The sequence below is a fragment of the Loxodonta africana genome, chromosome 3 (genome assembly GCF_030014295.1).
Source record: "Loxodonta africana isolate mLoxAfr1 chromosome 3, mLoxAfr1.hap2, whole genome shotgun sequence".
Classification (NCBI taxonomy): domain Eukaryota; kingdom Metazoa; phylum Chordata; class Mammalia; order Proboscidea; family Elephantidae; genus Loxodonta; species Loxodonta africana.
In genome coordinates this window covers 90666808-90692698 of record NC_087344.1, presented here as the reverse complement: position 1 = coordinate 90692698, position 25891 = coordinate 90666808, and the positions used below count along the sequence as shown (strand labels likewise).

General features: G+C 42.1%; 1 protein-coding gene across 1 annotated transcript; it reads left to right on the top strand.

The window, feature by feature from the left end:
- Positions 1-6419: 6419 nt before the first annotated feature.
- Positions 6420-21341, top strand: LOC100653561 (cytochrome c oxidase assembly factor 7). The gene is made up of 3 exons (XM_003411077.4): positions 6420-6593; positions 9445-9585; positions 20070-21341. Exons 1-3 carry the CDS (start codon positions 6488-6490, stop codon positions 20516-20518), a joined length of 696 nt encoding a protein of 231 aa, XP_003411125.1. The 5' UTR covers positions 6420-6487; the 3' UTR covers positions 20519-21341.
- The last annotated feature ends 4550 nt before the right edge of the window (positions 21342-25891 follow it).

Genomic DNA, 25891 nt, shown 5'->3' with positions numbered 1-25891 from the left:
AGGGATTTGCATTTACAGAAGACGAATCAGGCTCACAAATGTGATTGGTTTAAAGTCACGATTTAGTAAACAATGGTACATGGATTCTGAATAAGGTTTATCTGTACTGGAAAGCCAACCCTTTTCTACTATATTATATCAGGTTGGACCAAGTGATATGGAACACTGAAGTGGGAGCATCTAACTCTACGCTGGGCGTGTGTGGGTGGGAAGACTTTACGGAGGAAAGAGTCTCTGATTTGGGTAGAGAAGGGTGGTCTAAGCACCAAGAGCTGCAGTAAACAGGGACACAAGGCTGGGACCTCTTACGAGAACGGCAGACTGGATGAGGTATGGGAGGAAGAGAGGCAGGAGATGAGACTGGAATCAGATTGTGCAGGGCCTCGAAGGCCAGGCTAGGGAAGGTGAGCTCCAACCCAAAGGTCAGGGCTTATAACCTAGAGCATGTGTACTGGGGAGTTCTCAAGGTGATCCGGGTCATATGAAACCACAGGAAAATGTGGCACATCACCCGGAATGTCAGTTTTACTCAAAAAGGCAATCTTGTGTTATCCCATGCAAGAGGTATTATGGAAGTTAATGTATAATCATATGAATTTTAAGAACAAAACTAGCATTCCAAAGGTATGTCTGAGCTGCAGTAAACTGCTTCCTAGTAAGGAAACGGTTGAATGTAGTGACTGGGACACTGACAGTTTAGTGGTGGAGCTATTTGGGAAGCACTGCTATAGGAGATTAAAGACTAAAAATTGAGCTTTGCTGAAGGCTCTAGACTAGGCCTGGAAGAGATTAAAAGATGAATAGGACTGACTATCTTTGGAGAGCTTTCAGTCCACGCTTTTCTGAACTGATGGTTTTGAACACGAGAACAAAACAAAACATAGGCAAAATTTCTCTCCTTTTCCTGTATCCCTGATATGTTCCTTTTCTACCTCATTCATCCTTTTTTTTAAAAAAAGATACTATATGAACAGACACTTCACTGAAGAAGACATTCAGGTGGCTAACAAACACAAAGATACGCTCCTGATCATTAGCTATTAGAGAGATGCAAATCAAAACTACAAGGAGATACCATCTCACCCTGATATTACTGGTGCCAGTTAAAAAAAACAGAAGATAATAAATGTTGGTGTGGTTGTGGGGAGATTGGAATTCTTAGACACTGTTGGTGGGAACGTAAAATTGTACAACTACTTTGGAAAATGGTATAGCGCTATCTCAAAAAGCTAGAAATAGAAATACCATATGATTCAGCGATCCCATTCCTAGGTATATACCCTAAAGAAATAAGAGCCATGAAATAAATAGACATGTGCAGACCCATGTTCATTGCAGCATTATTCACAGTAGCAAAAAGATAGAAACAACCTAAGTATGCCCATCAACAGATGAAGAGATTAATAAACTGTGGTACCCATACACAACAGAATACTACCCAACGACAAAGAACAATGACGAATCTGCGAAACATCACACAGCATGGATGAATTTGGAGGACATTATGCTGAGTGAAATAAGTCAATCACAAAAGGACAAATGTTGTATGAGATCACTACTATAGAGTAACAACAAAAGGTTTACATGCAGAAAAAGAAAAAACATTCTTTGACAGTTACCATGGATGGGAGGGGAGGGAAGGAAAATTATCAATTAGAAGACATGAGTTAGTATTGGTGAAGGGAAAGGCAATACATAATGTAGTGGAAGTCAGTACAGCATGAACAAGGCAAGAGAGGACACTGAGAGGAACAGGCGAAATTGGCCATTTTGAATCGGATAGTCTTATGGTCTACTATGCCAGGAATGACAACTTGAAGAGGAATGGTGTCGCATTCATCGTCGAAAAGAATATTTCAAGATCTATCCTGAAATACAACGCTGCCAGTGATAGGATAATATCCACATGCCTACGAAGAAGACCAGTTAATACAAGTATTATTCAGATTTACCCACCAACCACTAAGGCCAAAGATGAAGCAATTGAAGATTTTTACCAATGTCTGCAGTCTGAAATTGATTGAACACGCAATCAGGATGCATTGATAATTACTGGTGATTGAAATGTGAAAGTTGGAAACAATGCAGAAAGAGCAGTAGTTGGTTGGAAAATATGGCCTTGGTTGATAGAAACAATGCTGGAGATCGTATGATAGAATTTTGCGATACCAACGACCTTTTCATTGCAAATACCTTTTTTCAATGACGTAAGTGGTGACTATACACTTGGACCTCGCCAGATGGAATACACAGGATTCAAATTGACTACGTATGTGGAAAGAGACAATAGAAAAGCTCAATATCATCAGTCAGAACAAGGTCAGGGGCTGACTGCGGAACAGACCATCAATTGCTCATATGCAAGTCCAAGTTGAAGCTGAAGAAAATTAGAACAAGTCCACAAGAGCCAAAGTATGACCCCGAGAATATCCCACCTGAATTTAGAGACCAACTCAAGAATAGATTTGACCCATTTAACACTAATGACTGAAGACCAGATGAGTTGTGGAATGACATCAAATAAATCATACATGAAGAGAGAAAGAGGTCATTAAGAAGACAGGAAAGAAAGAAAAGATCAAAATGGATGTCAGAAGAGACTCTGAAACTTGTTCTTGAACATAGAGTAGCTAAAGTGAAAGGAAGAAATGAGGAAAAGAACTTAACGGAAGATTTCAAAGGGTGGCTCGAGAAGACAAAGTATTATAACAACACGAACAAAGACCTGGAGTTAGGAAACCAAAAGGGAAGAACATGCTTGGCATTTCTCATACTGGAAAAACTGAAGAAAAAATTCAAGCCTCGATCTATAATACTATGCAATTCTATGGGAAAAATATTAAATGATGCAGGAAGCATCAAAAGAAGATAGACAGAATACAGAGAGTCACTATATGAAAAAGAATTGGTCAATGTTCAACCATTTCAGGAGGTATCATATGATTAGAAACTGATGGTACTGAAGGAAGAGGTCCAAGTTGGGCCGAAGGAATTAGGGAAAAACGAAGCTATAGGAATTGAGGGAATATCAATTGAGATGTTTCAACAAACTGACGGAGCACTGGAGGTGCTCATTCATCTATACCAAGAAATTTGGAAGATAGCTGCTTGGCCAACATGCTGGTAGAGATCTATATTTACGCCTATTCCCAAGAAAGGTGATCCAACTGAATATGGAAATTATGGAACAATATCATTAATATCACATGCAAGTAAATTTTTGCTGAAGATCATTCAAAAGCGGCTGCAACAGTACATCAAGAGGGAACTGCAAGAAACTCAAGCTGGATTCAGAAGAGGATGTGGAATGAGGGATATCATTGCTGATTTCAGATGGATCCTGGCTGACAGCACAGAATGCCGGAAAGATGTTTACTTGTGTTTTATTGACTATGCAAAGGCATTTGACTGTGTGGATCATGACAAATTATGGATAACATTGCAAAGAATGGGAATTCCAGAACACTTAATTGTGTTCATGAGGAACCTGTACATAGATCAAGAGGCAGTCGTTTGAACAGAACAGGAGGATACTTCGTGGTTTAAAGTCAGGAAAGGTATGCATCAGGGGTGTATCCTTTCATCATTACTTGTTCAATCTGTATGTTGAGCAAGTAATCCAAGAGGCTGGACTATATGAAGAAGAATGTGGCATCAGGATTGGAGGAAGACTTATGAACAACCTGCAATGTGCAGATGACACAACCTTGCTTGCTGAAAGTGAAGAGGACTTGAAGCACTTACTGATGAAGATCAAGGACCACAGCCTTCAGTATGGATTACACCGCCACATAAAGAAATAAAAAATCTTCACAACTGGACCAATAAGCAACATCATGATAAACAGAGAAAAGATTGAAGTTGTCAAGGATTTCATTTTACTTGGATCCACAATCAACACTCATGGAAGCAACAGTCAAGAAATCAAAAGATGCATTGCATTGGGTAAATATGCTGCAAAAGATCTCTTTAAAGTACTAAAAAGCAAAGATGTCACCCTGAAGACTCAGGTGCACCTGACCCAAGCCAGGGTGTTTTCAATCGCCTCATATGCATCCAGCAGGTGGACAATGAATAAAGAAGGCCGAAGAAGAATTGATGCCTTCGAATTAGGTGTTGGCGAAGAATATTGAATATACCATGGACTGCTAAAAGAACGAACAAATCTGTCTTTGAAGAAATACAGCGAGAATGCTCCTTAGAAGCAAGGATGTAGAGACTACGTCTCATATACTTTGGACATCTTATCAGAATCGACTCGAGGGCACTGGGTTTATCAGAAGGGACCAGTCCCTGGAGAAGGACATCATGCTTGGTAAAGTAGAAGGTCAGTGAAAAAGAGGAAGGCCCTCAACAAGATGGATTGATACAGTGGCTGCAACAAGGGACTCAAGCATAACAACAATTGTGAGGATGGCGCAGGACCAGGCAGTGTTTCGTTCTGTTGTACTATGAGTTGGAACCTACTTGACGGCACCTAACAACAACAACAGGGTAACTACTATAGTTTTGACAACCCTGCAGCAATAGTATTAACAAACAATAATTTACGAATGGACATATAGGTAGATAGATATTCCAAGAGATGTGCAGGATGTAAGGGAACACACCCACTGGCAAATACAGGTTTGGTGGTAGATTTCTACACATATGACTGTAGGTGCAGTTCTATATGAGCCAATTGATGTAGATGTCCCCCAAGTCTATGATCCTTTGTCTTCTAGCCTGGGAAGGGGTATAGTTAGGGGAACAAAGGGATATAGTCAGGGAAACATCTTATACATAACCAAACACCCTCGTAGGATAAAGTTCCTAGGTTAGAAGACAAAGGACCATAGACTCGGTGGATAGCGAGGTCAATTGGCACAACATAATACGTAAAGACAACGTTCTGCAACCTACTTTGATGAGTAGCATTTGGAGTCTTAAGAGCTTACAAACGACCATCTAAGATACAACTATTGATCTCTTTCTGTCTGGAGTGAGGCACAGTGAAAGAGACCGAAGACACAAGGGAGCAATTACTCCAAACAACTAATGGACCGCATGAACCACAGCCTATACGACCTGGAGGAAAGAAGAATGAAATGGTGCCCAGCCACCACTACCAACTGCTCTGATCGGGATCACAACAGAAGGTTCTGAACAGAGCTAGAGAAAACTATAGAACAAAAAATCAAATTCACAGAAAAGACCAGGCTTGCTGGTCTGACAGAGACTACAGGAATCCCTGAGATTATGGTCCTAAGACACCCCTCTGATCTGGAAAGGAAGCCATTCCAGAAGACCACCTCCCAGCCAAACAACAGACAAGCACATACGATAAACAATAACACCTGAAAAGGACGTACTCCTCAGAACAACCAATTACACAAGATTAAAAGAGCATGATCTGCCCAAAAACAAAGATGAGAAGGCAGGAAGGGTTAGAAAATCGAGAAAAGAAAATGGGGAAACCAGCGCAGAAATGGGGAGAGTGCTGACACACTGATACCAAAATGAAACCAAGGTCAGGAAACACTTCATGTACCAACTATTGAATGGGAAACTAATTTGCCCTGTAAACTTCCACCTAAAACACAAAAATAATAATAATATACTTATTTATTTATTGCATACCAACTCCATCAGTTACTTGTGATCTGGGACAAGTTACTTAACCTCTCTCTACCTCAGTTTCCTCATCTGAGAATGGGGATAATAACACCTACCCCATAGTGTCACAGTGAAAATTAATTTGTATAAAATTCTAAGAATAGGGTCTGGCATCAAGTTCCATGCTATTTAAACATTAGCTATGTTAACAGTATATTACCACTACAACCTCTACTACACTGTGTCCAGTCATCATCTCCCACAACCGTTCCTTCCTTAGGTCATTCACCCTGGGGGCCGGGGTAGGCCTGGAAAGAATATAGGGATGGACCAGACTTCCCATGGCACTTGTACAGACTTATAATTATTGGTTTGTCCAGCTATGCCTGGCACATAGTAGGTGCTCAGAATTGTTTGCTGAATAAATGAATGAATGAATGGAATGTATTTCTACGAAACTGTAAGGTCTTTGAAGGCAGGGACCGTACTTCCTGGCTATTGTAGTCCTAGAATCAAGCACCTGGTTAGGCAAACAGGTGTTTAGGGATTACCGGACTAGTGAATGAATGGATGGATGAATGGATAAATGACTGCAGGCAGGAAATCATTACGGCCACAAAGCAGGCACCTTTAAGGTGCTGTGGAAACACGGCCACCACCTTTAGTAACGGGGTTAGCAGAGGAAGAGACGTAACGACCAGACTTTAACAGCGCGAGGACTGATGGGAAGCCCAGGCTCCTGCGCTCGGCCTCAAGGATCCCGGGCAAAGCGCAGACCTCGCGACACGGCCTTCCCAAGCCCCGCCCCCTCGCTGGCTCACGTTACCGTGGGGCGGGAGTGCGGCAGGCTGGAGGGGACGCCTGGGTGACCGCTACCGGGCAAGCAACAGCCATGGCCGGCGTGGTGGACTTCCAGGACGAGGAGCAGGTGAAGTCTTTCCTGCAGAACCTGGAGGTGGAATGCAACTATCAGTGCTACCATGAGAAGGACCCAGACGGTGAGCGCCGCCGGCGCGGCCTGGGGACACGCGGGGACTCGTGGGGGAGGAGCAAGGGCTGGAGGAGCCACGTGAGTGATCTCTGAAGGGGGGTCTGGAACGGCTCACGTGTCGGGCAGAGGACTCATCCGGACCGGGTCTGTGGGACGCCCACGGTCCTGGGGCGAGGGGGAAGGGGATAGTGTTGGGTTCCATGAGGGCTTTCGGGGTACGCAGAGGGAGCATGCTTCCCCTGGAGGCGGGGGAGGAAGAGAAGATGTGCTTGGGGTATTTTGGGCAGAAGGGATGGGGATGCATCGCTGAACAGATAAAATCTCCTGTCCTTATTGAGAGTCCATTCTGCTGTGAGGAATCTGACAATAAACATGAGGAAATAAATGAAATGGTTAGAAAGTGATAAGTGCATTGGGAAAAAGAACGGGATTGGAAGGAGAAGGATCAGAAACTCAGGAGTGCAATTTTAAATTCCGTGGTCCGGCAATCACTGAGAAGTTATCATTTGAACAGAGCCTTGGAGAAGGAAGGAAAGTGAACCGTGCATATATATACCAGCCAGACATAACAGCTAGTGAAAAGGCCCTGAGGCAGGAATCTACCCTGTGTGTTCTGTAAACATTGAGGTGGCTTGAGTGTATGGGTGGATGGTGGGCCCAGAGAAGGCCACCCACAGCAGCCAGTGCCTTTGGGTGGTTTTCTTTCTACTTTGTTAAAATAATAACAATTATAAAAATAATGGTATTGGCCCTACCTTCTAATAGCTTGCAGTCTAGTTTCCAGAACAGGATATAGCAATTGCCTGAAGCTGACCAAGTACACAGAGTTGCTCTGCCGTAAACCCATATGATGGCTTAAAAAGAACCCAGGGTTGTTCTTTGAGGGCTAGTCCATATTCCTAAGGGTAGAAGGAATTCAGAGGAGTCAGCTACTGAGGAGTAGAGTGGTGGGGGAACACTTCTGGGGGAAGCCTGGAGGCACAGGCAAACCAAACCAAAGCCTGTTGCTGTCGGGTGGATTCTGACATCATAGTGACGCTGTTGGACAGAGTAGAACTGCCCCATAGGGTTTCCAAGGAGCGGCTGGTGGATTTGAACTGCCAGCCTTTTTTGACCACTGCGCCACCAGGGCTCCTGAGGGATAGGCAGGTGTTGGTTAGATGGAGATAGTGGGAGAAGAAAATGCTGCCTTTTGGAACACTGACGACAGGATATAGTCAGAGTTAAGTTTGAAGGGGGGGCCTAGGGCCAACATATGTCAGGCCTTGAATGCTGGGGTAAGGAGTTTAGTTTTATTCTGCAGGCCAGGAGGCCATACATGTTGTTTGAGGAGAGAGTTTCTGGTAGTGTGCTGTGGAGAATATACAGAGCAATGGAGGAAGGAAGTGGAGATAGAAGAACTGGCTGGGGCCATTTAGAAGGAGAATCTGACAGGAGGCTGTAGTTACTATAGCTACCGATAGAGTATTTTCCTTGAAAGTCACCATAATTTCTCACCTGTATAACTAAAATAGCTTTCTAAGTGGTCTGTGTTTCCAACCTCACTCCCTTATAATCTATTTTTTACTTGTAGACAGTAATATTTTAATTTTGTCATATTAAATGTTTATTAGATTTTAAATGACAGACATAGCACATTTGTTATTAGTGCCAAAGTGTATTCCCCCACACATTAACTTCTTCCATACTTGTCCAGACATATACAAACGTATACCAAAGGAACCTTTAAAAGATGCAAATCATTATATTATTGCTCTGCCTAAAACCCTCCAGTGGTTTTCCATTGCACTTGGAATAAAATCCCAACTCTTGCATGTGTTCTCCAGGGCCCTGTGACTTGCCTTTTTCTCATTTTCTGCTCCTCTCCTCCTCAGTTTAGCTATGATCATACCTTATTCACGCCAAACTTATTTCCTCTTTTGGGTCATTGTATTTACTAGTCCCTGTGCCAGGAGCTTTCTGCTCCTCCCCACCTCAGTGTCTTTAAATAGCTAGCGCTTTCTCTTCATTCAGGTGTCAGCTCAGGCATCGTGTCCTCAATGAGGCCCTCTTTGATCACCCAATCTGTGTTAGCCATTCCCTCAACGTGCACAACAAACTCATCATCCCGTTTTATTTCACTCATAATATTTAGTACTGTTTGAAAACATCTCGTTCACTTATCTACTTATTTTATTTTCTGTTTCCTTCTCTAGAATATAAATTTTAAGAGGGCAAGTGATCGTATCCGCAGCATCTAAAATGGTATCTGGTACATACATACACATAGGTACGCAAATATCTGTCGGATAAAAATGAATGAGAGTTGATATGCAGTGTCATTGAGTATGAAGAGCAGAGGACAGAGCAGAGATATGTTAAAGGGAGAGACTCGCTGGGACTGGGAGACTGCTGGGAGAGGAGCCTTTTTCCAGCTTCTTTAGTAGCTGCTCCCCACCTCTCTTGGGGCTTCAGGTTCTCAGCCTGGTGGAGTAGTAAGGTACAGTCATCTCAGCAGCCCCTTCTTGCTGCTATAAAGACTAGCCTGGGGGCCCCTTTGATTTTCAGTGTTTTACTGTTGAACAGCCTGAGGGAAAGTTCCAAAGCTGGCAAGTTTCAATCCTGGAAGTTAGTAGGTCTTTGGGCCTGACTGACAGGATGCAGTAGACCTGGTGAGTGGTGAAGCCAGTGCAGGGGCCAAGGTCTCTCCAGTCCCTATATTGCTCAATCTCTGGCTAAGGGGAGATGGTGCTGTTTGTACAAGCGTCTGAACGCCTCCTACGTTCTTTGTGGTAAGGTCAAGTTGCCACACCTAGGTCTTCTCCACCACCTAGCAGCAACCCTAGACATGAAGAACAGTTCTTGCCCTCTCTTTACAGGTTGCTATCGTCTGGTGGACTATTTGGAAGGAATCCAGAAGAATTTTGATGAGGCTGCCAAAGTGTTGAAGTTCAACTGTGAAGAGAACCAGCACAGTGACAGCTGCTACAAACTGGGGGCCTATTATGTGACTGGGAAAGGTAAGGAGAATCCTGCTTTCTTTTGGTGCTTGTTGTTGACACCACTCCTGATGTCCCATCCTGGGGCCCATGCTGAGCCCTCTTCACAGAGGGGTCCTTACAGGCATTGGCGAAGCACAGTATAAGAAGATTTATAGACAAGAATCCAGCAGAATGATGGGGGAAAGAGCACAGTTTCTTTCCAGTTAGACAGTCTTGAGAGAATATTGTTTGCAAGTAGTCACTTTAACTCTGTGCCTTAGTTTTATCACCTGTAAAATGGGGAAGATAGTACTTGCCTCCTAGGGCTGTTGGTGAGGATGAAATAGGATAATGTAAGTAAACAGAGCAGCACAGTGCCTGGCACAGAGTAAAGGATCAATAACTATTAACTTACTTATATCTCTTCTCCTCATGCCCTAATTGCAGCTATCACTAGGGTAGTATTTTAGTTACTTATTGCTCTGTAAGAAATTTTGGAAACCTTGGAGGCGTAGTGGTTAAGAGCTACGGCTGCTAACCAAAAGGTTATCAGTTCACCTCCACCAGGCACTCATTGGAAACTCTGTACTACTCACTGTGTATTATTGGGTTGCTATGAGTCAGAATCGACTCAGCGGCAACGGGTTTGGTTTGGTTTTGGTTATATAACAAATTACCCCAACAAATATTTATTATCTCACAGTATCTGTGGGTCAGAAATTAGGGAGCAGCTTAGCTGAGTGGTTCCAGACATTAGCCAGGGCTGCAGTCATTCAAAGGCTTGAGTAGGGCTGGAGGACCCAGTTCTAAGATGGCTTACTCACATGGCTATTAGCAAAGGCCTCAATTCTTTGCCACATGGCTCCTCCATAGGCTTTTTGAGTGTCTTGTGACATGTCAGCTGGGTTCCCCTAGAGTGAGTGCTCCAAGAGTGAGCAGGATGGAATCTGTACTCTTTTATGACTACCCTTAAAACTCACACTTTTTTTCATTTTTATCACATTCTGTTTATTAGAAGTGAGTCACTAAATCTAGCCCACAGTAAGGGGAGAGGAATTCAGTTCCACCCCTGGAAGGGAGGAATATCAAAGAATTTATGGACATATTTTAAAGCCACCACAACTGGGGAATATGATCTTTAATGTTGTTGTTGTTGGTTGCCATCGAGTTGATTCTGACTCACGGCGACCACATTTGTGCTGAGTGGAACTGCTCCATAGGATTTTTAAGGCTATGACCTTTCGGAAGCAGATTGCTAGGCCGTCTTCTGAGGTGCCCCTGGGTCGGTTTGAATCACCAAACTTTCAGCTAGTAGTCAACCACTTAACTGTTTGTACCACCTAGAGGGTTCATGATCTTTAATAGACAGCTGTGTATTTTTTTCCTTTCACTAAATCAGGAGCTCCTTTGGGATGGTATGATTCATTCATCCGTAATTCCCAATGCCCAGCAAAACCCTGGTTTAGAAAGGTACTCAGTAAAAGCTTGATGAAGGTGATGACCTATTAATTCTTACCCTGATTTATTATGCCCCCAGTGTCTTCAGTTTTAGCAATTGGCATCTCTTTCTACCTAGTAGCTTATGGCCAGTCTATCTCTGGAATCTGACCCCTCTTTCCTGTCTTCTGCCACCATTCTTATCCAAACCACCCTCCTCTTCTGCTTGCATTATAGTTATGAGATTCATTTAGGACTCCAGTCTTCTTTCAACAGACAGTTAAAATGAACTTTTAAGACAATAAACCATAAAATTGGATAAAATACATGAAAAAACAGTTTTCAGGCAGTGGATAACAGGCAGTACAGGGCTGTGATCCCTGAGTAAAGGGAAGTAACACGAGGTGAGCCCTGCCCACAATCACTTTGGCTTTGTGCCTGGTGGTACTTCCCAGACTAGGCATAAAGAGGTGGCGACTGAGCAATGCTTGGCAGTCTTGCTGAACTGAGGAGGCAGAGATCAGACTTAGGGCCACTGAGGCAGCTCGAGATTGTGAGGCAGGATACCAGTGAGAGAGGACCTGCACATAGAAGGACCTTCAGAAATCCATATAGGGGTCCTCTTAAGTTACCAGTCTCATGTTGAGCTGTACATGCCTAGGGTAAGACTAAGAGACCTGGTAGTGAAAAACTAGTAGGGAGTCATAAACTGAAAGAAGGTTTTAGAAATCACGTAGTGCTGAGTGGTTCGATTTCCAACCAGCCAAAATACAGAGACCTTACTGAACACTACAGATTCAATTGAGACCTCATGCCTTAGGAGTAAGACTATTCTAGATCTGCTCTAACAAAACTTAAAAACAAGCTTCAAAAAGATCAGGCCGATTTGCTGGTGTATTAACTACCTGCCTGAGCAAAACACAACAGTTTTGAAAGGAATATAACAAAATCCAGACTGAACAGAGTATCATCTGTAATGTCCAGCATAAAATAAGAAATTACTAAACATGAGAGAAAAAAGCAGTCAATAGAAACAGACCCAGCGATAACAGATCTTGGAATTAGTAAAGACTTTAAAACAGCTATTATAAATAGGTTTAAATTAAAGATGGACATAATGAGTGAACAGATGGGGAATCTCAGAAGAGAAACTGAAGCTATCAAAAAGAACGAAATGAAATTCTAGAATTGAAAAACATAATATTTAAAATAAAAATCCATTGGCAGGCTGATCAGTACAATTGAAGAAAGGACAATAGATTCTATTTAAACTAAAACAAAAAGAAAAAAAGCCTCCCCACCTCAAAAAAGAACAATGCCTCCGTGACCTATGAAACAATATCCATCAGCCTACCATATATGTATTGGAGTCTCAGAAGGAGAAGAGAGAGCTACTGGGACAGAAAAAAATATTTGATGAAATAATGGCTGAAAAATTTCCCAAATTTGGTGAGAAATGTCACCTTGCATATCTGTGAAACTCAGCAAACCCAAACAGGATCAACAAAGACAATCACATGTAGGCACATTATATCGGTTTGATGAAAACCAAAGATAGACGAGATTTTAAAAACACCCAGCGAGAAAGACACATTGCATTCAGTGAACGATGGTAAGAATTACCTCTTACTTCTCATCAGAAGCATTGTAAGCCAGAAGACAAAAGAATAACATCTTCAAAATGCTGAAAGAAAAAACTGTCAACCTTTAATTCTACTCCACTACAATATTTTTAAAAATTAAGGTGAAATAAATTCATTTTCAGATAAGCAAAAGCTGAGAAAATGAGTCACTAGTGGACTTACACTACGAGAAATGTTAAAGTTGTTTTGGCGAATGGAAAATTATAACAGATAGAAACTAGGATCAACACAAAGAATGAAGAGTACTAGACATATGTGGGTGCAGAGTTGGGTACAGTCCTCCAGACTGCCCTCACTTCCCGTACCAATTGCAGGTTCGGTGGCTCACAAGACCATCCTGAAGTTTAATAATTTGCTAAAGGGCTCATAAAAAACCAAAACCAAACCCATTGCCATTGAGTTGATTCTGACTCATAGCAACCCTATAGGACAGAGTAGAATTGCCCCCATAGGGGGTTTCCAAGGCTGTAAATCTTTACAGAAGCAGAGACTGCCACATCTTTCTCCTGCAGAGCAGTTGGTGTGTTCAAACCACTGACTTTTTGCTTAGTAGTCAAGTACTTAACCACCGTGCCACCAGGGCTACTTAAGGTCTCAAAAACCAAAGGAAAAAAAAACCCATTGCCATTGAGTTGATTCCGATTCATAGCGACCCTATAGGACAGAGTAGAACTGCCCCATAGGGTTTCTAAGGAGCGGCTGGTGGATTCGAACTGCCTACCTTTGGTAGCAGCTTTAACCACTATACCACCAGGGTTTCCAGAAGGTCTTATAGAACTCACTAAAAGTTGTTATACTCATGATTATGGTTTATTGCAGGGAAAGGATACAGATTAAAATCAGCCAAGGGAAGAGCATGGGCAGAGTCAAGGAAAATTCTAAGCACGGAGCTTCCAGTTATCCATTCCAGTGGAATCATGGACAGTACTACACTCTTGCTAATAGTGTGCAACAATATGCATGGAGTATTGCCAACCAGAGAAGCTTACCCAAGTCTTGGTGTCCATAGTTTTTATTCCATCACATAGGCACGGCTGACTGCCAGCATTGCTGATACCAGTCTCCAGCCCCTCTGGAGGTTAGAGGTTGAGCAAACCAAAGTTTCCACCCTAAATCACATTGTTAGACTACTCTGTGACCCAAGGCCCTGAGGCAAACAGAAACGCTCCTTTGAAGCATGACCTTCTAAAGACTTAGAGATTACTTCCCGGAAGCTCAGGGTGAAACCAGACCTCTTTTTGGACAAGGTTAAATTCTTCACTGTATAGTGGCTGGAGCCCTGGTGCCACAGTGGTTAAGAGCTCGTCTGCTAACCAAAGGCTGGCAGTTCGAATCTACCAGGCACTCCTTGGAAACCCCATATGGAACAGTTCTACTCTGTCCTGTAGGGTAGCTGCAAGTTGGAATTGACTTGATGGCGGTGGGTTTGGGTTTGGTTTGGTTTTGTATATTGTTGTTGTTAGGTGCTTTGAGTTGGTTCCGACTCATAGGAGCCCCATCACAACAGAGCAAAACTGCCGGGTCCTATGCCACGCTCAAAATTGTTGCCATGCTTGAGCCCATTGTTGTAGCCACTGTGTCAGTCCACCTCGTTAAGGGTCTTCCTTTTTCTTGCTGACCCTCTATTTTACCAAGCATGAGGTCCTTGTCCAGGGATTGATCCCTCCTGATAACATGTCCTAAGTATATGAGACATAGTCTCGCCGTCCTTGCTTCTGAGGAGCATTTTGGTTATACTCTTTTCAGGACAGATTTGTTCGTTCTTTTGGCAGCCCATGGTATATTCAGTATTCTTTGCCAACACAATTCAAAGGCATCAACTCTTCTTCAGTTGTCCTTATTCATTGTCCAGCTTTTGCATGCATATGAGGTGATTGAAAATGCCATGGCTTGGGTCAGGTGCGCCTTAGTCCTCAAGGTGACATCTTTGCTTTTCAACTTTTTTTTTTTTTAATAATTTTTATTGTGCGTTAAGTGAAAGTTTACAAATCAAGTCAGTCTCTCACACAAAAACCCATCTTTTCAACTCTTTAAAGAGGTCTTTTGCAACCAACTTGCCCAGTGTAATGTGTCTTTTGATTTCTTGACTGCTGCTTCCATGGGTGTTGATTGTGAATCCAAGTAGAATGAAATCCTTGACATCCTCAATCTTTTCTTTGTTTACCATGATGTTGCTTATTGGTCCAGTTGTAAGAATTTTTCTCTATGTTAAAGTGTAATTCATAGAAGGGTGTGGTCTTTGATCTTCACCAGTAAGTGCTTTAAGTCATCTTCACTTGCAGCAAGCAAGGTTGTGTCATCTGCATATAACCCAGGTTGTTAATGAGTCTTCCTCCAATCCTGATGCCCCGTTCTGCTTCATATAGTCCAGCTTCTTGAGTTATTTGCTCAGCATACAGATTGAATAGGTAAGTGAAAAAATACAACCCTGCCACACACCTTTCCTGACTTTAAACTATGCAGTATCCCCTTCTTCTGTTGGAATGACTGCCTCTTGATCTCTGTACAGGTTCATCATGAGCACAATTAAGGGTTCTGGAATTCCTGTTCTCCGCATTGTTATCCATAATTTGTTATGATCTACACAGTTGAAAGGAAACTCTGGTGGCATAGTAGTTAAGTGCTACGGCTGCTAACCAAAGGGTCAACAGTTTGAATCCACCAGGCGCTCCATGGAAACTCTATGGGGCGGTTCTACTCTGTCCTATAGGGTCACTAGGAGTTGGAATCGACTTGACGGCACTGGGTTTGGTTTTTTTTGGTTTGGACACAGTCGAATGCCTTAGCATAGTCAATAAAACACAGGTAGACATCTACCTGGCTCTGTCTGCAGTCAGCCAGGATCCATCTGACATCAGCAGTGATATCCCTGGTTCCATGTCGTCTTCAAAATCTGGCTTGAATTTCTGGCAGTTCCCTGTCGATATACTGCTGCAGCTGCTTTTGAATGATCTTCAGCAGAATTTTGTTTACGTGTGATATCAGTGATATTGTTCAATAATTTCCACATTGGGTTGGATCACCTTTCTTGTGAATAGGCATAAATATGGATCTCTTCCAGTTGGTTGGCCAGGCAGCTGTGTTCCAAATTGCTTGGCATAGACAAGTGAGCACTTCCAGCACTGCAGCCATTTGTTGAAATATCTTGATTGGTATTCCGTCAGTTCCCAGAGCCTTATTTTTCACAATGCCTTCAGTGCAGCTTGGATTTCTTCCTTCAGTACCATCAGTTCCTGATCATATGTTACTTCTTGAAATGGTTGAACGTCAACCAGTTCTTTTTGGTACAGTGACTCTGTGTATTCCTTCCATCTTCTTTTGATGCTTCCTGCATTGTTTATTTTCCTCGTGGAATCCTTCACTATTGCAACTCGAGGCTTGAATATTTTCTTCAGTTCTTTTAGCTTAAGAAATGCTGAGTATGTTCTTCCCTTTTGGTTTTCTATCTCCAGGTCTTTGCAGATGTCATCATAATACTTTGTCTTCTCGAGCTGCCCTTTGACATCTTCCGTTCAGCTCTTTTACTTCATTTTTTCTTTTGCTTTAGCTACTTAGCATTCAGGAGCAGGTTTCAGAGTTTCTTCTGACATCCGTTTAGGCCTTTTCTTTCTCTCCTGTCTTTTTAATGATCTCTTGCTTTCTTTATGTATGATATCCTTGATGTCATTCCACAACTCATCTGGCATTCAGTCATTAGCATTCAGTGGGTCAAATCTATTCTTGAGATGGTCTCTAAATTCAGGTGGGATACACCCAAGGTCATACTTTGTCTCTTGTGGACTTGTTTCAATTTTCTTCAGTTTCAACTTGAACTTGCATGGTGTGATCAGCAGTAGGCCCCTGGCCTTGTTCTGAGTGATGATATTGAGCTTTTCCATCGTCTCTTTCCACAGATGTAGTCGATTTGTTTCCTGTCTATTCCATCTGGCAAAGTCCATGTATATAGTCGTCGTTTATGCTGGTGAAAAAAGGTATTTGCAATGAAGAAGTTGTTGGTCTTCCTAAATTCAATCATGTGACCTCCGACATCGTTTCTATCACCAAGGTCATATTTTCCAACTATTGATCCTTTGTTTCCAATTTACGCATTCCAATCAGCAGTAATTATCGGCGCATCCCGATCACATGTTCAGTCAATTTCAGACTGTTATTTCATCATCTTTGGCCTTAGTGGTTGTTGCATAAATTTGAGTAATAGTCATGTTAAGTGGTCTTCCTTGTCAGTGTCTGGATATTATCCTGTCACTGACAGCATTGTGCTTCAGGATAGATCTTGAAATGTTTTTGATGATGAATGCAATGCCATTCCTCTTTACGTTGTCATTCCCGGCATAGTAGACTATGGGATCGTCCAATTCACAATGACCAATACCAGTCCATTTCAGCTCACTAATGCCTAGGATATCACTCTTTACGCATTCCATTTCATTTTTGATGATTTCCAATTTTCCTAGACTCATACTTTGTACGTTCCATGTTCCCATTATTAATGGATATTTGTAGCTCGCTCTTCTCATTTTGAGTCTTGCTGCATCAGCAAACGAAGGTCCTGAAGGTTTGACTCCATCTACTTCTTTAAGGTCAACTCTACTTTGAGGAGGTGGCTCTTCCCCAGTCGTATATTGAGTGCCTTCCAGCCTGAGGGGCTCATTTTACGGCGCCATATCAGACAGTGTTCTGCTGCTATTAGTAACGTTTTCACTGGCTAATTCTTTTCAGAAGTAGAGCACTAGGTCCTTCTTCCTAATTTGTCTTAGTCTGGAAGCTTAGCTGAAATCTTTTGGCCATGAGCGACCCTGCTGGTATTTGAATACCGGTGGCATAGCTTCCAGGATCACAGCAACACACAAGCCCCCACAGTACCACAAACTGACAGATGCGTGAGGGATTTTGTATATAGTAGATAAATACAGACTTTTTCCCCCCTTATTTCTTAATGTTGTTAAGAGTCTGTTTAAAGAGAATTTCAGATTTCTCATAGAATCCAGACTTACTGAGCCCATTGAGGCTAGAGGAACCCCTGAATCTGTTGCTCCAAGAAAATTTTTAAACCTTGAACCTAAACTATTTCCTGAAGTCATCTTCAAACTATACAACAGTTTGGCCGAATTAGTAAAGAATATTCTCCTTGAGCTTTGCACTCTTTTAAAGATTTATTTATAAATGTCAGATCAAATCGACAACATTAAAGAATAGATGAGTAGTTTATAGGGCAGTGCATCCAAGTCAGTGGTGGTGGAACAGTATGGGGAGAGAGAGCAAGAATGGTGACACAACATGAAGAATGTAACCAGTGTCCTTGAACTGTACATGTAGACATTGTTGAATGGGTGTATGAGCTGTGCCTATTTTTACCAAAAATAAATATTTTTTTAAAAAAAGACTTGAAAGAAAAATTAATAACAATGCATTGTGAGGCTTATAGAATATGTAGAAAATATGTGGCAGCAATAGCAAAAGGATGAGAATGTGGAAAATGAACACATATTGTTGTAAGGCTATTATATGAGTAGTATTATAATTCATGATGGATTGTGATTAATTAAGGGTGCATATTTTAATCCCTAGATAAACCACTCAGAAAAGAAGTAGCATAGCTAAAAAGCCAATTATAGAGATAGAATATTAGAAATATTCAATTCAAAAGAGGGGAAAAAAGGAATAAAAACTATTTGAAACAAATGAGAAACAAGATTGTGGACTTAAACTCAAGTATAGCAATACTTACATTGAGTGTAAGTGGAGTAATAAACACAGAAGCCATGGTGGCACAGTGGGTAAGCGCTTGGCTGCTAACCAATAGGTTAGCAGTTCAAACCTACCAGTTGCTCCTTGGAAACCCTGTGGGGCAGTTCTGCTCTCCTCTAGGTTGCTGTGAGTTGGAATCGACTCAGTGGCAGTGGGCTTTGGTTTTTTGTTTGTTTGTTTTTATGGCATAAAAACATAGCTATAATAATTACGAAGAACTTATTATGTGCCAGGCTCTTTGTAGGAATTAACCAATTTGAACCTCCAACATATAAGGTAGATACTATTATCCTTATTTTACAGATAAGGAAAACTGAGGCTCGCAGAGGTTAAGTAACTTACCTAAGGTCACACAGTCAATAAGTAATGGATGACAGGCAGCCCTCGGGTTACAAACATTCGATTTAAGTACAACCTGCAGTTACGAACCAACCCCTGTAAGGCCTATTATATTAAAAATTCAAAGTACATACGGTGGTTCATAATTACAAACCAGCGCTACTTTGCAACACACATCAAAACATTATTATTATTACTGTATTATAATTATGTATTACTATAAAGATATTTTAGTGTACCTGGAAGTGGTTCTTTAATTTTTTTAATGCCTAGAAAGGTACACTGTATACTAAGACAAACATTTGACTGACATCAGATACAAACAGTTAGATACCTAACTGTTCTGCCTTACAAATTCGACTTAAAGACAAGCTTTACAGATGGAACGCAGGTGTAGTCCAGGAGTTGCCTGGCCTTTACTGACTACGGAATCCAGGAGGCTTCATTAACCACTGTGTTACGCTGTCTCACTAAGTTAAAATGACAACTGACAAAAGCAGACGGTGGCGGGGGGGTGAGGGGGAGGAAGCCACATTGGTCCTTTCTTCTTTGTATCTTAATCCCACTACTTAGAACAACCCCACCTCATACTTTTCCTTATTTATTCCATTAGATCAGAGCTCAGCTGTCACTTCTTTAGGGAAGCTTTCCTTGACCTCACCTCCTACTCTAAGTTGGGGCCAGATACAGTTCTCATAGTACCCTGTACTTTTTCTTTGAATACCTGTGTACTTACAGTCATGTATTTACTTGTGTGGTTGTTTAATGTCTGTTTCATTAAACCATAAGATCCATAAGGGCAGGGACAATGCCTGTTCCCTAGGACCTAACACAGTAGTTGGCCAATAATAGGCATTTGGTATGTATTTCAATAATGAACATTTAATTAATTGCTTTTAAGGTGCCAGCTGCTCATTTTAACTCTGTGAGGTAGATGTTTTCATTCCCATTTTTAATTTCCTTTACTTACTTGTGCTTCCTCATAAGATGTCATTTGAACAAAAGATTCCATGGCCAAAAAAAGCCTGGAAAGTCTGTGCACTATACCAGGCCACCTTCTTTTCCTGCTACCTTATCTCACAGTGGAGCCCTGGTGATAACAGTGGTTTAGAGCTTGGCTACTAACCAAAAAGTTCAGCAGGTCGAATCCACCAGGAGCTTCCTGGAAACCCTATAGGGTAGCTCAACTCTGTCCTATAGGATCGCTATAATTCAGAATTAACTCAACGATAATGGGTTTGGGTTTTTCTCACAGTATATAAATTTTATTAAGGAAGCCTTCCCTGACTTTGGTCTGAGACATTCAGGTTCTGCCCTGGCTTGGGTTTACTTTTTCTTCCCTTTCCTTTCTCCCAGGTGGACTGACTCAGGACCTGAAAGCTGCCTCTAACTGCTTTTTGATCGCATGTGAGAAGCCAGGAAAGAGGTCCATGCAGGCATGTCACAATGTTGGTCTCCTGGCACATGATGGAAAGGTCAATGAGGACGGTCAGCCTGACCTGGGGAAGGCCAGGGACTACTACACAAGGGCCTGTGATGGCAACTATGCTGCCAGCTGTTTCAACCTCAGTGCCATGTTCCTCCAGGGTGCCCCTGGCATCTCCAAGGACATGAACCTGGCATGCCAGTACTCAATGAAAGCCTGCGACCTGGGCCATGTCTGGGCCTGTGCCAATGCTAGCCGCATGTACAGGTTAGGGGATGGTGTCGATAAGGATGAGGCCAAGGCCGAGGTGCTAAAAAATCGGGCCCAGCAGTTGCATAAGGAACAGCAGAAAAGTGTCCATCCTTTAACATTTGGGTAGCGTGGCCCATCCTCCGAGGCAAGAAATAACTTGAGGCTGTCACCTCCCCGTTTCTGAGAATTGATGCAGCCCTTGGAGGTCAACTTTCTGGAGCAGGAAGACTTGGTACTTGATACTAGTAGCTCTGGTTACATAGACCCATTGACCCGGAGTGTCACCCACTGGGATGTAGCCTCCAAGTTCATTTCAGTCAGTATTCCTTTATCTGGGTGTGTTCTGTGAAGGCACCCAAATTCAGGGAGTCTTTGCTCTCAAACTCCTATAGCCCTTTGAAAAATAGGAGCAAGTTTGACAGCCATAGACATTTGTGGAGGGAAAAAAAAAATTGCAGGAAGTTGGAGAAATTAGAAGCTGCAGGAATAATAATAATCAGACATTATTATTATTATTACTGCTACTGCCTCAATGAGGAGAACTTGAAAATCAAGTGTCTTGATTTACATAACAGAGAGCTCAAGGAGCTAAGAACAGTTAAACAGTCACAACTGCCACCCTCTCTCTGACTTGCATCATCGTTGATGTGAGCTTCCTTTTGCCTTTAGGATAAGATCTTTAAATAATTTAAATTCATGGAGGTCAGGAGGTATGTGCAACGCAAAGGTTAAAGGTTGCTATGCTTCGGGGCTGCTAAAGTGAATGAAGGATAAGGCTGGCTTCCTCTGGAGAAGACTTTCTTAGTTACAAATTAGCATCCCCAGTCTGCTCACTTGGCAGCGTTCATCATGCTAAGTGAGCAGATTATTCCCAAGGCAACTTCAGCCAGAAATCTGTAAGCAAGGACCTTATGACACGTTTTTTCCCCTAAATAAATTATTTTGATTTATTAGTAGTTTATGTTCTTATTAGCCCAGGTAGGGCAGAGAGCATGTTCTTCATGGTGGGTGTGTCTTTTAGGAACGTTTGCTTTTTCTCTTACCTCCTGAGTTTGTCACTAGGGGGCGAGATTGTCGTTTTCCTGCTGATAACATTACTGTTATTTCTGTCACCACCTACTGCTTGTGGCTTCCAGTTTTGCAGCTGTCGTAGAAGGAAGGCTTGCTGTGTAGATGCAGGTTTGTAAGCCCAGCCAGCCAGCTTCTCAGGTTGACATAGGAGAGGGATGTTCTCAAGAGAAGTGTCCTTAAAAGACACCAAGTTCATTTAAAAAATGTGAGGTAGCTTTTTTGTGTTCTTAAAAATAAAATGAAAGGTTTGGGGTTATAGAAGTAATGTGTTCTCATTAAATGCACTTCAGAAAATACAAGAAGAGAAAGAAGAAACAGTTACACTTCAGTATCCTTCACCTTCTGACATTCTTTGGCCTAATGGTGGTGTTTAATCACTTTTTAAAAATCACAACTTTTCAACTAAATAATGAATTTTGTAGTTCTGAAGAATTAGGTTAATCTGATTTGTAGACAGCAGGTGTGCTGGGGCTTTTTTTTATAGACCAGTTCCTGCCTGGGACCCTGGTGCCTCCCTTCCTTGGATCACATATTGAAATAGGGCTGAAAACAATGGAGTGAGTATTAACAGTAACAAAGTGTTGCATTTCATGAAAGTTATTAAAAACACAGTATAACTTACTGTAATCCAGAGAGGTCAAGGCTATTTCATACCCAGGCTGCTGTGGGAGGCAGTGGTTGCTAAGAGCCCACATGGAGGAGTTTCTCACTTTTGTACAATCTTTGAGGGTCAGGTTTGAAAATGGACTTTCAGACACTGGTCACAGCAAGCAGTATCACTGTGTCTTCTAGCCAGCAGGCATTTAAATCATTATTGGTAACTATTTCCAGTGTGCTCCCTCCATCCCAGGCTTGGGCTGAATACAGGAATTTCAGAGATGGCCTGGATGGTCTAATGAGGAAGAAGATTCATAATTGACTAGTGGTTTGTGTCCTCATTAGTGTTGTCACTAATGTTTTATAGTACAGTGATCCATGCTGTGAGAGGGAAGCAAGAGTTCCAGAAGCAGGAGAAGGCAGGGAATTTGGATTTTTTCTTAAGAGTAATGCAGTCACTGAAGGGTTTTGAGCAGAAGAATGAGATGATCACATTTGGAAATAGAAAGATGACCCCAGTGTGGAAGATGAATTGGAAGGGGGAAAAGGCTAGAGAGGCAGGGAGAATAGTTAGGAGATTGGCAATAAGGTTCAGGTGAGAAATGGTTGCATCTGCGGTAAGGCAGTGTCAGCATGGAGAGGGAGGAGGGGCTGAGAGATTCAAGCAGCTAAATGAGCAAAAGTCAGCCATGTTGGGAATGGGGGTGGGGAGAGGGTGGAGTCCAGCAGAGGGTGGGGGGGGAATGTCTAGCTTGGGCAATTGGGTGGACAGTGGGAGCCATTTGCATTGACATAGAGCCTGTAGGATGGGAATGGTGACAAGAAAGTTATTTGTGCTGTTCAGTGATTTTTCTTTTTTAATTTAGAAATAATTTGCATTTTAGTGTGTTGAAATTTTATAAAATCGAGTTGTTAAATGTTGAATGTTTTGTTACGTATACATTTACCACAAGTAAAGTAATAAATTAATTTTTAAAAATATTTTTTGGAAATTGCGTGAAAGATTTTGTGAAAGGCAGCATGGCAGAGGGAAAATGCCTAGACTTTGGATCCTGCGGTTTTCTGCAATTCTGGATTAGTCAAAAGGCAGACTAAGCATGTGTGTTGAGGGCACCTAACTAAAAGTGAAAAAATAAATTAAAACCCCCAGTTTTATATTTTTTAAAAGCATCCAGTATTCACTCTGGGGAAAAAAAAAACTGAGACATCTCTGACTTCCTAAACTCATTTTGCAGTTAAGATCTCTTTGATTTTGAATTCTACGTTAGGGCTGGGGACACGAGACTCTCCAATTCTTAGGTCCAAAGGTCTTAACCTGGGTTCTGATCTGGATTTGGCTTTTTTTTTTTCCTTAATTTTGGTGAATATATAGGTAACGAAACATTTGCCATTTCAGCAGCCTTCACGTGCACAGTTCAGTGACATCGTTAATCATGTTGTTCAACCCTCGCCTTTAACGGTTCTCAGATTTTTCTATCATTCTTAATAGTTCAGTGTCCCCCTAGTGTTGTGTCTTCCTTTCCCCCTCTCTCCAGTGTGCCCCACTAACTACTAATAAACTTTGATCTCTGGACACTTGCCTGTTCTAGATATTTCATGTAAGTGGAATCATACAGTATTTGTCCTTTTATGACTGACTGACTTCACTCAGCATAATACTTTCAAGTTCATCCATGCTAGATTTGACCTTTAATTGGCTGTGTGATCTTGGGCAAGTTAACTAACCTGGGTCTTGGTTTTGTCACCGCTTAGACAGGGGATAGCGATGCCTTCTAATAGCGTTGTTAAAAAACCAAAACCAGTGTGGAAAGACTGGAACACTTAATACTGCTAGTGGGGATGTAAAATGGTACAACCACTTTGAAAATCAATTTGGCACTTCTTTAAAAAGCTAGAAATAGAAGTACCATGTGATCCAGCAATCTGACTCCTTGGAATATATCCTAGAGAAATAAGAGCCATCACAGGAATAGATATATGCACACCCATGTTCACTGCAGCACTGTTTACAATAGCAAAAAGATGGAAGCAACCTAGGTGCCCGTCAGCTGATGAATGGATAAATTATGGTATATTCACACAATGATAAAGAACAATGATGAATCTTTGAAACATCTCATAGCATGCATGAATTTGGAAGGCATTATGCTGAGTGAAATTAGTCATAAAAGGGATGTATGAGACCACTATTATAAGAACTCAAGAAAAGGTTTAAACACAGAAGAAAACATTCTTTGATGGTTATGAGGTTGGGGAGGGAGTGAGAGGGGTATTCACTAAAGAGATAATAGACAAGAATTAAGTGAAGTGAAGAACAACACATAATACAGGAGAAGTCAGCACCACTGGACTAATCTGAAAGCTAAGAAGTTTCCTGGACACAGCCAAACACTTCAAGGGATACTGAAGTAGGGGCAGGGGTCTGGGGATCCTGCTTTCAGGGGACATCTAGGTCAGTTGACATAACAAAATTTATTAAGGAAATGTTCTGCATCTCACTTTGGTAAGTGGCTTCTGGGGTCTTAAAAGCTAGTGAGCAGCCATCTAAGGTGCATCAATTGGTCCCAACCCACCTGGAGCAAAGAAGAATGAAGAACACCAAAGACACAAAGAAAATATGAGCCCAAGAGACAAAAGGGGCCACATAAACCAGAGACTCCATCAGCCTGAGACCAGAAGAACTAGATGGTGCCCAGCTACCACCAATGACCACCCTGACGGAACACAACAGAGAGTCCCTGATGGTGCAGGAGAAAAGCGGGGTGCAGAACTCAAATTCTAGTGAAAAGATCAGACTTAACGGTCTAACTGAGACTAGAGGAACCCCAGAAGACATGGCCCCTGGACTCTCTGTTAACCCAGAACTAAAACCATTCCTGAAGCCCACTCTTCAGACATAGACTGGACTGTAAGACAAAAAGATACTCGTAAAGAGTGTGCTTCTTAGTTCAAGTAGATACACAAGACTAAAATGGTAACTCCTGTCCGGGGATGAGATGAGAAGGCAGAAAGGGATAGGAGCTGGTTGAATGGACACAGGAAATTCGGGGTGGAAAGGAGGAATGTGTAGTCACATTATAGGGAGAGCAACTAGGGTCACATAACAATGTATGCATAAATTTTTTGTATGAGAAATTAACTTGAGCTGTAAACTTTTCACCTAAAGCACACACACACACACAAACCCCAGAACCAAACCCATTGCCATCGAGGTGATTCTGACTCATAGTGACCCTGTAGTACGGTAGAACTGCCCCATAGGGTTTCTAAGGAGCACCTGGTAGATTCGAACTGCCGACTTTTCGGTTAGCAGCCAAGGTCTTAAACACTGCGCCACCAAATAGTGTTGTTGGGAGGGTTAAATAGTAGCCCTTATAATAAATGTTTCTCTATTAAAAAAGAAAAAATTACGGTTAAGTAATTGTTTTTCTCTCCAAGTGGCATTGTCAGCTTGTGAGGGGGTCCAACTTTTAAGAGGCTGCCTTTGCTGCCATTCTTTTAATATCCTGAAAGCTGATGGTGAGGCTTGCTAGGGGTATTCACAGCACAAAACAGCTGCAGGAGATAGGCCTAATGGGTGACGGAGGGAGGATCTCTTGCCTCCTACCTCCTCCTTACACTGCTCCCCCAGTAGTGAGAAAGTCACTGAGAAGACTTGCACCTGCCGGGGGCCCAGAACAGAAAATATTCCCAGCTGATGCCCCTCCCCGGGCTTGAATGGTGATTGTATTACAGCGTATAAATCAGGCCTCCCCACTGTCCTAAAGGCCAAAATTCCTTGCCCAACATATAAGTCTCCCCTCCCCCATGATACAGTCCCTGTCTCCATTTT

Bases quoted from the DNA above. Each gene is read 5' to 3' on its own strand.
- LOC100653561 (XM_003411077.4), top strand. From the start codon at position 6,488: ATGGCCGGCGTGGTGGACTTCCAGGACGAGGAGCAGGTGAAGTCTTTC. The intron at 6,594-9,444 runs GTGAGCGCCGCC...CTCTCTTTACAG, and splicing joins CCATGAGAAGGACCCAGACG to GTTGCTATCGTCTGGTGGAC. The intron at 9,586-20,069 runs GTAAGGAGAATC...CCTTTCTCCCAG, and splicing joins CTATTATGTGACTGGGAAAG to GTGGACTGACTCAGGACCTG.